Source organism: Sturnira hondurensis, unplaced genomic scaffold (assembly GCF_014824575.4).
Source record: "Sturnira hondurensis isolate 20B ecotype Veracruz unplaced genomic scaffold, ASM1482457v3 Scaffold0000780, whole genome shotgun sequence".
NCBI classification, from domain to species: Eukaryota; Metazoa; Chordata; class Mammalia; order Chiroptera; family Phyllostomidae; genus Sturnira; species Sturnira hondurensis.
Window position 1 is genome coordinate 4105628 of NW_028073411.1, and position 12621 is coordinate 4118248.

At 45.2% G+C, this 12621-nt stretch overlaps 1 protein-coding gene across 2 annotated transcripts; it reads right to left on the reverse strand.

Moving 5' to 3' along the window:
• Positions 1-280: 280 nt before the first annotated feature.
• SMIM20 (small integral membrane protein 20) lies at positions 281-11980 on the reverse strand. 2 transcript variants are annotated; one of them, XM_037044780.1, is made up of 3 exons: positions 11742-11980; positions 1693-1749; positions 281-913 (listed from the first exon to the last, which is right to left on the reverse strand). In XM_037044780.1, the coding sequence occupies exons 1-3, from the start codon at positions 11848-11850 to the stop codon at positions 840-842; spliced, it is 240 nt and encodes a 79-aa protein (XP_036900675.1). In that variant the 5' UTR covers positions 11851-11980; the 3' UTR covers positions 281-839. The 2 variants fall into 2 exon arrangements, with proteins under 2 accessions (XP_036900675.1, XP_036900676.1); XM_037044781.1 differs by having other exon boundaries at positions 281-944; positions 11742-11978.
• Positions 11981-12621: the final 641 nt, after the last annotated feature.

Genomic DNA, 12621 nt, shown 5'->3' on the forward strand with positions numbered 1-12621 from the left:
CCTCTAAAGAGACTACAGTAAGGTGCAGTGCACTCTGGGAGATCTAAAACTAGAAAAGATGTTAGTGTGAGGCCAGACACGCAGCAGGGAAGGAAGTATTCTCACGCTCATCTTTCCAGCACTTAGGCACCTGGTAGGGAACCTCAGAACACATAAATATTTGTCAACAAATTTGCTATTTTTTACTTGTATACAGATTGACAAACACCATGCAGTCAAATATCTAGTCAAATAGTTCTTGATATAAGTTTCTAAGAAAAGATTTACCAAAAAGCATCACTGAAGTAAAAATCATTTTAATATGCACATTTTCAGTTCTGTTAATTTAACACCTATCCATACTCGGCATGCACTCCCATTTAGTATGAATTGCTTCATAGTATTTTCCAACATGCAGCAACCTGCGACGAGTTAGTGCAGCTGAACAGTTTATTCTTAAGGAGTACAATGAACCTTGTCCCCGAAGAGTTTTATCAACTTTAACATTTCCAAAGAGCTCTATAAGGCTTCTCGGCATATTGGTTTTTCAGTGAAATTTCCTGTCTGGGAGACAGCAAGCAAAGTAGGGTCTTCCCAAGGCTCTTGGTTGCTTGCGGCCTATCACAGCACAGTTGGGTGAGAAGTACAGGCTGAACAGTGAGATCTCCAAACACAGCTGGGTGAGACAGCTTCATTTTTAGAAAGGGAAACCGAATCACAAAACCTTCCTAATGGCGTGATTTGTTCTGGGGTTCTTTTGATGGCTAAGAGGGGAAATATTAATCCTTGTGCACGGTACTCTTATTTGCCGCATTACAGAGTTTTCTTCTCCAGCGGTGGTTCTGTAGTGAGGTGATTCATCACGCTTGCTGTGGAGTAGGGAGCATGAAGATGTCTAATTTCATAACAGAGTTGGTGACAGGCTTCTCATTTCCTGCCAAATGGATTGGACCACACTTTTAACCCTATAGGAAGGAACATGCATAAAAACAGGATTCATTTTCAAACTTCCTGTTACACTTCCCTCAACCCCCAACAAATGAAATGACATCAGAATTCAGCGGCGCTACTGACACGCAGTCTGAGAGAGTGCGGGCTCGCTGCCCTGGCCTGGACAGCTGGGAAGCCGCGGCAGCCACGAGACTTTCACCTGGCTCAGACATGGCTCCACGGTAGGAAGACACGTATCTGGCCTAGTTAAAAACTAAATTAAAAAGAATGTTGCCACCGATTACAAGAGTTTGGGTTCATAAGCTGGAACATCTCATTCTCAGCCAACTTGGATCATCTGAAAGTAACAAACCATCCAGCCATAGAGTGAACTTCTGAGCTTTTGTATAAAGCGGAATCCTGCATCAATTAAAATAGCTCCCAGGTAAACAGTATTTCCCCTGTGGGGATGGGGTTTAAATAGGTGCTTGGTAAGTAAGTCTTCAAAACAGCTATTCACGCTTCATACTGAATCGAACATGTTGCATTTTCACACCCACTTAGCAAATGCAAAAGAGGGACCTGTAAACTTGCAAAAAATATTCTGGAGGGAAATATTAAAATGAAATCCTGGGGTGGCACCTGTGAAGTGGCACCTGCTGTGAGGGAAGCAGCACAATCCCAGTCTCTAAACTAAAGTGATTTCTCCCACTGCAAAGCAAACACCCGCCCCCCATCCCCCCAACAGTACAAATGAGTCTTTGTTTTGATTTTTAAGTTTACCTGGTGGCTGCACATCTTCCTGAACAATACCAGCCCGATTAATAGCTTGTTCCTTCTCTGAAAAAAACAACAGAAAAATTACTTTTTTAGCAAGAAGGGGGGAGGGGTGGTGGAAGTCTTTGTATTTACATGCAACAATGACAAGGCAATTAAAAACCAATATATGAGTGGGATTAAATTCAGGCCACCATTACTCAAAGCTTTTAGGTTACAGAAGGTGGGTCCTATAGCAAAAAGCCTGGATACTTTCAGTAAAAAGAAAGAAAGCCGTATTTCAAAAGAAAAGCTCCCAACTAGCATCTTTTCTCTGTGCGCTCAGCATTTTTGGAAAGGCAACAAAACAATAGAAAATGAACAATTTTGAAAGAACTGGTGGGCGTGATATTAGGAGGGGAAGGCTGCTGAATTGAAGGACCAAGTACAATGAACAGAAAATGATGTAGTTTATACGTCTAAAATGTACTCCACTAGGCCTGGAGCTAAATATGCTATGTTTTTTATAGGAAATAGAGCAGAAAATTAATCTTTGGGTGGGTGGCTTTGGTTTGGATAATTGAAGCTTCCCTAATTGATTGCAGGTGCTGTGCCAATTAGAAAGTGCATTTTAGCTACAGCAGCTTAACCGAGCTCTTTGGAGATGTCCAACAGGCCAGGGCCAAGAGAAATTGGGCGTTTTCTGTCTGTGGGCTTCAAGCACTCTGACACATCTTTCTAAGTGGTTTAGAGTAAACCCACGGTCTGTGAAAACAAAGACTTATTATTTTAAGTACCGTGAAAAACAAATGGTGGCTTTTCAGAGGAAAGACTTGGAGCCAAGGGATGTTTACTACTAAATGATAGTAATTAAATGTTGTAATCAGACCTTTGTTTTAATCAGGCTGACAGTGTTTCTTTAAATCCACATTTAGCTCTTATTTAATATTAGGCCCTTTTCTTGATTCTGGCCTCTGGATTCTCATAAAGTTACACAAGCATAAAAGTACAAGAGATAGAGTTTTGCCAAATCGAATATTCATTGAATTTGCTTCTCCGGTGATGTGACGGAAAGTCAATCCTAAGTGACCTACCTGATAGTTCTGTCAATGCTAAGTTTTGCTTCGGCAAATAAAACGCTGGGCAATAGGGATTATGTGAATCTTGATATCCAATTCTGAGAGAGGCAGAGAGAAGACAGCGCATAATGAAGCCCATTACAGACAACGGCCGGCTGTGGTTTCGTGGGGCCTCTCTGAAAAGCAGCGAGTGAACAGCAACAAAGACCCCCTAGACCAAGATATGCCGAAGATGTCCCCCCACCTGAAGTGGGTGACAACAGAGCTTCTAAGGTGTTATTAGAGTTTCTAAAATAACTGAACCAGTGATCTCGTTTCCTAAGATGAAGTCCTGGAGGGCAGAGCCCTACCCACTGTCAACACGCAAGTCTCAGAGTACAGATGTGTCTCAATCATGATGCTCTTAGAAAACGCCAATTAGTAAAAGACGATACTGTCACTGACCATGCCAGGTGAAAAAGACGCAACTTTCCACACCCAAAAGGTCCATTTTCCAGTATTATGAAAGAGGGAAGTGACGTAATTTTCAAAAAAAATTGTCAGAAAGCACTCTAGACCCACAGATTCAAGGAAATCAGACATCCTGGCGCATCAGACACGTTCTGAGAGGCACTGAGAAGCCAAAGGAGCTGGCAGGCTGCCAGCATCGAAGGACGCTGACTTCTGACGGCAAGGACAGAATGCCTAATTGTGTTTGAACCTCTCAGAATGCAGTGGGGAACCAAGTGAAGAGAAAGGAATCTCTGTCTTCACACTTTCTTGCTAATTGCTAATGAGGTTGGAGAAAGGCTGAGGATTTATTTTAAATAGACCATAATCTCTTTATAATCCTTGTCCTTATGCAACCACACTTTTTTTTTTTTTTTTGGCTTGGACAGGCAATTTAAACTGATTTGCTGAACTGGTTCTGACTCACTGATAACTGGTATTAGCCTCCTATCTATATCCTCTGGTTCTTTAATCTGTTAATGTCTAAGAGTAATGTCTTAGAGTAATAAATACTCTAAGGCCAAAGCAGTCTTATATAAATTCACCATATGACACAAAGACACCGTTTGCAAATGCAGAATATGCTAAAACAAACTGGTCCTCCAGGATTTAGCAAGTACATCTTGATGAGGCTGGCAGTTAGGTTTCTATTTTGTTATCATTAGAGAAATAGCATAAGTCTGTGAACCTCAGGGAAAAGGGCAATGTCCAAGTCAGGGGTTTAACTAGGTGAACAAGTCAGGGTAAGCCAATTACTGACTTTTCAGTAGCAAGCAAGTTTCTATCAGGAGTGAAATGATTAAAACACTAATATGCGACACCAGGCCTGGGGCTTTGCAACGCCGGTTAGAAAAGGCCCCGTTCCGGAGTCTCCGCAAGCCCGACTCTGCCCCCTGGTGCTAAGGCAGTGGTGTGATTTGTGGTTTTAATTGAGGATCCCTATCTTTTGTCAAAAAGCCAGGGCATATTATTAAACTGGTAACACATGCAGACTGGCAGGTTTCTGTATGGCAGTAAAAGAAGTCACCTAATAACGTTTAAGTCTTTGAAAATGAGAACACATCCTTATACTAATGGCCATATTGACCAGGTGCAGAATATGACCTCAAGACCCCCTGCCCCATTTCCTCCTGCCAATAGAATAAAAGCAGTTAAAATAAAAGCAACTACTCACAACCTAAATGGACTAGTGGCAATAATTGAAGGTAGACTAAATACTAGATAATAGCATTTGTATCAATATCAGATTTCCTGGATTGGATCACTGTATTGTGATTATGTAGAATGTCCTTGTTCTTTTGGAAATATACGCCGAAGTGTTATGAAATGAGAATTCGCAATGTCTTTAACTTACTCTCAAAGGGTGCAGCAAAACACCAGTAATGATCCTATTACATGTAGGTATAATTATATATGTATGTGTCTACACGTATATGCTGTTTTACATATGGGGAGAAAGCAAATGTAGTGAAACGTTAACTGGTAAATCTGGGTGAAGGACATACAGAAATTTACTGCACAATTCTTAGGTCTTTCCTGTTGGGTTGTTTTTTGAATAATGAAAAGACACAACTGCAAAACAAGTATAAGGAAGTCCAACAACACTGTGATTGTTCTGTGATGATGACTTCAAAGGAGATGTTTTCAAATAGCAAATATAAAATTTAAAAACTCCTTTCCCACAGCTCCCACCTGCTGCTGTTGCCTGGACACACACAGCCTCCAGGTGTGCTCGGGGAAATCCAGAACCAGATGGGCCCTGGGGACGAGTGTGAGCGTGAACCAGCGGCGGAGGGGGACCAAATGGCCAGGGAGGCACTGGCTCCTCCCAATCCTGTAAACGCTTCTGTCTCCTCACCAGAATCTAGTCGAATCCAGAGAGCTCTGTAACGCTGGTTAGAGAATAAGACTTGTCTGTCTGTGCATCTCATTTGACTCCACGGTGAGAGGAATAAAAAGCATGTTAAAGCACCTGGCACGTAATGGGGAAAATGTCCCTTTGGCAGGAATGATTTCTGCATCAAGTGATTTCTTTTAACTGTATTCAGACTCTGTACAATGTGCTTTAGTTGGGAGCAGCAAGCTGCAGCCAAACGCAACCGAGCAGTAGGAGAATGCAGGTTCCCACAGCTCTTGCACGTAACCCACACTCTGCTATTAAACACTCCTTGCTGTCAGGTGAGACTGGACATCTGTGAACAGCAGACAGGTTGAGGAGTCAGGGTCTAGTGTCCACCCAGCAATTCACTAAATGATCTGGGATAAATCACCTATATGACAGGATTTAGGGAGCATGGGGTCCTTGGCAAAACTATGATTTTTATGCTTCTGAAGATCTAACAAGTTTAAAAATGAGCAGGATTACAGAAAATGACCTCATTCAGTCTGATGTCACAGGTTGGCCTAACATGCCATATAGAGGTTGTTGTTAAAAGGCCACGTTCAAGATCATTACCTAGCTCTAGGATACAAACACAGATTAGGCTTCAGGTGACAGTGTCTGTACTTGTCCCTGAACATGGGCTCTTCAGACAAGCCATGCTGCGCCACAGGAGGAGAGCTAAAGGCAACATTTGGGATCCCCTCCAGAAGCACAATGGTCACCATACTTGTTTGGGATCACTGACCACCAAAGCAAACTGCCATCTCCCCGTGTTCATTGTACCAAGGCATCATATGCAGAACTGACCTTGTACTTCACATAATGCTGCGTATAGTCTGGCTGGGTTAGTGAAAGGGCTGAAGATCACAGTGAATGTCAACATGAAACCCCATGAGCAGTTTTGTGATGGTAGCAGCTTGCCTGATTGTAAAGCATGGAAGATCCCCTTGGCTTGATTTGACCTAAGCACCTCCCTCCTCTTTTCTGCTGCATTGTGGCTTATTCCAACAGAGGCCCTGGAACCTACCTGTCTCCACATTCCCCACACCCAGGCTGGCCAGCATCAGTCCCACTAGCCCAGCTCAATGGCCCACGCTGACTTTACACTAGAGCCCTACGTGGCCACTGGCTCCACCTCTCAAGGACTGGGTGTTGGCCCTGCCCTCCCCAGAACTGTGGGCTTCTCTTAGGTCTGCCCAGAATCCTAAGGATGTATGAGGGACAGACAGAAGAGGAAGACCCAACAGGAAGGGCTACGAGGAGTGGCTAAATGGTGGAAGCAAAACAGCAAAGCCAGGAGGACTGGCGAAGAGGGCTGGTGGTTGTGCCTCTCACATACATGACCAGAATGGAAGTCATTACCTGGAAGTGTCCACTGCTTCCTAACGTCAAACCTACTGTAGGTGCATCCGAACCTGCCCTTGCTCCTGAGCTGGCAGGAGAGGTGTCCTGCCTTCCATCCAAGGCTCTCTCCTCCATCTGGTCTTGAGATCCCAAGCCAACTGCCGTCTTCTCTCTTTAGCATCTTTGTTCAGAGACCCTCTGGGCTCTCCCAGACAAAACTCAAACAAAACTCTCCCTAGACCCCTGGACCTGCTGCAAATCACTCTGTCATTCCCCCCCTCCCCACACACACACACTATTTCATACACTCTTTACTCTTCAGTCCCTGCAGTCTGCTTTCTGCACTACCAATCCACCAAAAACATTCTTAACAAAATGACCTTTTTTTAATCCGATGGCTATTTTCACTTATCTTTCTGCCCCCAAGAAGCCTAACCCTGCTGACCACACTCCTTTCCGTGAAGAGCTGTCTTTAATGCTCTCACTCTGGCCACCATCCCTTCTCCTGACTGCTTGCTCTTCAAACCATGTTCACCACCAGCATCCTGGTCCTCAGCCAGCTCATCTCTTTCAGTCTCTGGATGCTGCCTGGGAGCCCTTACCTCCTTTCCCATCCAATGCTGATGACGCTGCATCTCTAGCTCAGCTCAGACCTGGATCTCANCACACTATTTCATACACTCTTTACTCTTCAGTCCCTGCAGTCTGCTTTCTTACCAATCCACCAAAAACATTCTTAACAAAATGACCTTTTTTTTAATCCGATGGCTATTTTCACTTATCTTTCTGCCCCCAAGAAGCCTAACCCTGGTGACCACACCCCTTTCCGTGAAGAGCTGTCTTTAATGCTCTCGCTCTGGCCACCATCCCTTCTCCTGACTGCTTGCTCTTCAAACCATGTTCACCACCAGCATCCTGGTCCTCAGCCAGCTCATCTCTTTCAGTCTCTGGATGCTGCCTGGGAGCCCTTACCTCCTTTCCCATCCAATGCTGATGACGCTGCATCTCTAGCTCAGCTCAGACCTGGATCTCAGCTCCAGACTAGCACCTCCCATTGCCTGTGGGAAATCTCCAAGAGCACATCCTGACACCTGAAACTCAACACATCCCAGTTGCAACTAGCTCGTCCTCTCACCTGCAAAACCGATTCCTTCCTGTGTTTCTTACTAAATGACCAGCACCTTCATCTCCCCAGCTGCTGGAGCCAGAAAGCTGAGTGCCTCCCCTTCCTCCCCCTCCCTTACTGTGTGGCTAATCAGTCACAAATCCATATGGAGTTGACTTCCTAAATAGAGCTCCCAAATTCAATACTTCTTCCTAGTCCCATAACGACCACTCTGGTTCAGGGTCCAGTCACCTCCCCCTCCTTTCCCGTGGCCACAGGAAGCACAGCCTTCCTTTACTTGGTCTTCTTGCCACTAGCCTTGACCCTTCTTGGGCCGCCTTCACCTTACAGAGCAATGCCTACAAAGAGCGAATCTCATCAGCTCCTTCTCCGATGAAAATACTTCAGTGACCCTCCACTGGCTGGACTCGGAGGACAGCAGAGTGTTCGTGAAGTATTTTAGTCAAGCGACGTGATCAAACTCAAAGAACAAGTGGCAGGACGACAACCACAGCCGGAGACCGGGATTTCTATCCAACTTCTAACAGACGAGAATGAATTTTCCCAGTTACCAGTTCTCACTGAAGAAATAGTAACCAATGTATTTCAGAAGGAAGAAAACTGAAACTAGAAAGGAGTGAGATGCAAGGACTGGAGCCCAAAGACTGTGGGCAAAGAGAAGCAACCAGGGGCTGTGTGAAACACTGTGGTTTAAACACAGGAGCAAACACAGTGCAGGACTGAAGTGATACACGGCACTAGGACGGGGCTTGGGCTTCTAAGGTCTTTGTGTATTTCATACCCAGGTAGAAGACATGACTAACATTAAGTAATAATAATAAAATAATAAAAACAGAATGTGAACTTTCTAACTACATAGTAGAGGAGGGAGGAAAAGAAAGCCTTGAAGGCATAAAGGAGAAAAAAGGAATATAGAGATAGAAGAATAGAAAACACAAAATAAGATGGAAAAAATAAAAGTAACTATAATAGTAAATATGACAAATGAAAATGAACGCAATCTAACAATGAAAAGAAATGATCCGACTGGATTAGAACTCCAGTTCAGGCGGACTATCAGAGGACAGATATACCAGGAAAATATTAACCAAAAGAAAGCTGGTTACTATAATATTGATAAAAAGAGTGAGAGAGGATTATTAGGGATAATGAAGACCTCTACATGATGATAACTGAAACAATTCTCCAGAATATTCTAGGTTATGTGCAGGTAATAACCTGGCTTCAAGATAGCCACTGAAATAAATACCAGAATTAAGAAGCTTGATCTGTAATCAACATATATAGACCCATATCCAACAACCAGAGATGACGCATCACTCTAAGCACATAAAAAACATTTGTGAAAATTGATCTGTACTAAGTCACAAAGCAAATCTTCACCAATATCAAAGAATCTGAATGTTCACAGTCCACATTCTTTGATTACAGATGCAAATAAGGTAGAAATGAGCAGTGAAAAGTAACTAGGAAGACCACCGTGGCTGCCGGTAGAGCAGGCTGGGAGTGCGGCCGGGCAGAAGCAGGGGGCCAGCTCAGAGTCCAAGCACTGGGTGGGGGAGGTGGGCTGGACAAAGGTGAAGTGAGACAGCGAGAAAGGCTCTGCCTTGTCAGTCAGGTACACCCAGCACCTGCCGCAGTGACAGGTATGTAGTAATTACTAAAATCCAGGCTAAAAAAAAACTTTTTAAAAAGCTAAATAAGTGCTAGCTGAAATTCATTTAAGCTCTGTCCTCCCATCGGTTTCCCAGTCACAAATGCCTCACCTGCCTGGACCCCAGGCTACTGCCAGGCCAGCCAGCCCGGGGGGGGGGGGGGGGTGTCGGGGGGGGGTCCACCCGCTGAAATGTTCTTGTCTCACATCCCTGCTCTTGGGGGTCCTTATTTTTTCAATGTTTTTATGGGTGCTATCTCACCTGTTTACCTCACTAAAAACATCCCAAAACCCGTAAATTTGGTCCACAAGCTCCACTGCTACAGATGAGGAAAGAGGACGAGCTCAGAGGTTGTTTACCTGAAGGTCCTCATCTGCTAGACCCTCATCTGCCTCACGTCCTTTTCTCACTCCCTTAAAGAGGCAGTATGGTGCCATGGTTCAAACCCCAGGTCTGTGACTCATCAGCTGTGGGTCCTGGTACGAGTTACTTATCTATTCCATACCTCATTTTATCCACATGTAAAATGGGGCCATGCTCACAGAGCAGCCACCATACAGGATTGGTATGAGAACTACAAGAGTTAATATGTATCAAGTGCTTGGAAGGGCGCCAGACAGAGCATGTACCCTGATAAACTTTCAGGACATACTGTTTGTTTAGTATTATTTATCTGTTTAAAACAATCAGTTATGACTCTCATATAAGAATTGGCCAAATTAGTGAAAATTGAACCATAAAGTGGGCAGGTGTAGATTGCCCTCCAGCTAAAAATGCACTCAGTAACCACTCAGTAAGTGTTCACAGGCCTGACTTGTCTGTCTCAGGTGACTCAGACAAATGCAGATTCTAGAGAACCTCTACAGGCTGTAGTTGGGATCCACGGCGCAAACCACAGCTTGATCACCTGGTCCAGGCCAGGATTTCCCAATCTTGCCACCATTCACATTTTAGGCTGGGTAATTCTTTGTCATGAGAAGTTGTCCGGTGCACTGGACAAAGTTTAGTGGCATGCCTGGCCTCTATCCACTAGATGCACACTCAATCCACTCCACCCCATCCCACCCCCAGCTATGATAAGCAAAACCTCTCTAAATAGAACCAAATGTCCCCTGAGGGACAAAAATTACCCCCAGTTAAAAGCCAGTGCTCTAGTCTTCAAAACTGAAACTCTTCTAGTAGGATCCAAAGCAGACCCCCTCATCCCATGTTCAATGCTCAAGGCCATAATAAAATAGCCTGTGGCAGGGATCCAATAAGGACGATGGAAATAGATTATGCAGGGCTTCACGCAGCCCTGTGTACCCCCATGCACAGTGCATAGGCTGGAAGGCGGAATGCACAGAGGCCATTTTAATCTTGCTGATGAAAAGAAGCTACAAGGAAATTTAAGTGTGTATTTAAAAGGCTCTACCTTCAGAAACCAAATGTTGTAGCATTTGTAACGGGCAGAGCATTTACACGGAGCTTTCACCTTCAAATTGCCAAGCTTTCAGCCTCTACTAATATTCTCAAGGGGCAGGGCTGGCTCTCATTCAACTTCAAGATGATTCAGGTTTCCTGGAGAACAAAATGAGCCTCTAATGCCTAATATTTTCTCTCTGACAGATGGTTTCAGATGTATCAAAGTGCTAATCCTTGCTGAGGTATAGGTCTCAAGGAAGGAGAGTTTGGCTTTTAGCATGATAGGACTTGAATGATCGAGGAGGAAAATTACTCCCAGGATATCTACCATTGTCATGCGAGCAACCAGCTTAAAATGAAGACAGCAGAATCTGAAAAAAGATTTGAGAAAAGAGGAATAACTAAAAAGCCCAGGTTAACAGTTTAGGTTAGAAACATTTCCACCCAAAGACATCTTTGGGAGTGGAAATGAAGTTGCCAGGAAAATCACCTTGAAGCTCAGTTTGATTAGGGTTCAATCTGCCTCCCCCAACATCACCATTTCCAGCTACAGTGAGTGGAAGCTCTGGAGACAGAGGACTGGTCCGAATATTTATCTTGCCACTTACTAGGTGTGTGACCTTGGGCATGCTATATAACCTCCATGAGCCTCAGTTTCCCCACCTGTATAACGGGTGATAATACCAACCTCTGAATGAGGTTCCAGAAATGAAAGCGATCCACTCACTGTATGCCTAACCAATCAACAATGACAAGCAATGACAACAATGACAAGCGGTCGGTTAATGTTAATAATAAGTATGAACTAGTGTTTAGTGTTGACCTACTATGTGCAGATTGCTTTAATTACCACCTTTGAGTCTCACGGGCGGCTAGAGGGTTTGATTTTAGATATTGTAGAAATAGTTACTTATAGATGAGGATGCTGTTTCAGAGAGACTGAGTCACTCCCCTACAGTCACAAAGCCGCCACAGTAGAATTAAACCCGTGCCAGCCTGACTCTGGAGCTAAGATCTTTCCATGTCCCCACATGGACATGAGTGGGGGGCTGGGAGTAGTGGGACTAGGTCATCACACCGGATCAGAGGTCACTCACGGTAATCCTCCAGCCGCATTAGGGGCCGGAAGTAGATGGGGTAGAAGGCGGCGCCGACCAGGGAGATGAAGCCGCCAAAAATGAGTGTGGTCCGCAGGTTCCGGGACATGGCGCCGGCAGGGATTGCCCTGACCAGCTCAGAATCCCGCACCTCTGAATCACCGGAATCACGCTCCCGCTGTGCTGCTGGGTCGGGTCAACGCTGTGCAGCTTTCACTTCCGGGCCTTGGGGGGATGTGGCTAGGAGGGGCGGGGAGAGGTTAGGGATGGGGTGGGGCCAGAGGCGGGCTTGAGGGGGGACTGGGCGGAGCTGGGGAGGGGTGGGGCGGGGCCTCAGATCTGCGCACTGCCTTCCCTGCGCTCCCTCGCGGTGTAAGGCACCTGCGGATGGCTAGCGGTGGTTTGAGAGTGGAGCTTTTGCTGAGCTCCATTCCGTGGACCCTATACTGTCCCCTGTCTTGCCTTGCCATGCCCTTCTGCCTGGCTCCGACCTGAGCCAACTCCCCACAAGTTTTCTGACCTCTTTTGCCACTCCCTCCTATACCAACCACGCTTTCTTGTTTTCCCCCATTAATTTGCTTTTAGCAACTGTCTTTCATGATCCGAATGCTCTGTGGCTCCCTGGCTTAATTATTCATCATACTAGTTGGCCCATTTTACAGGTGAGGGAACCACAGCTTGGCTGCCTGGCTTTGGCCTTCCCAAGGGCAATTTGAAAGGATTAGAGACAAACAGGCAAATTGCCTGGCCCAGGGGTTCTGCAAGGGGGATTCTGAAACCAGAGCCACAGGACCAAGACTACCCCGGGAGGAAGGTTGTTTCAATGACCACGCTACAAGAAGACTTTTTCTGACTCCAGTTTTCCATCCTTGCTCTCTCC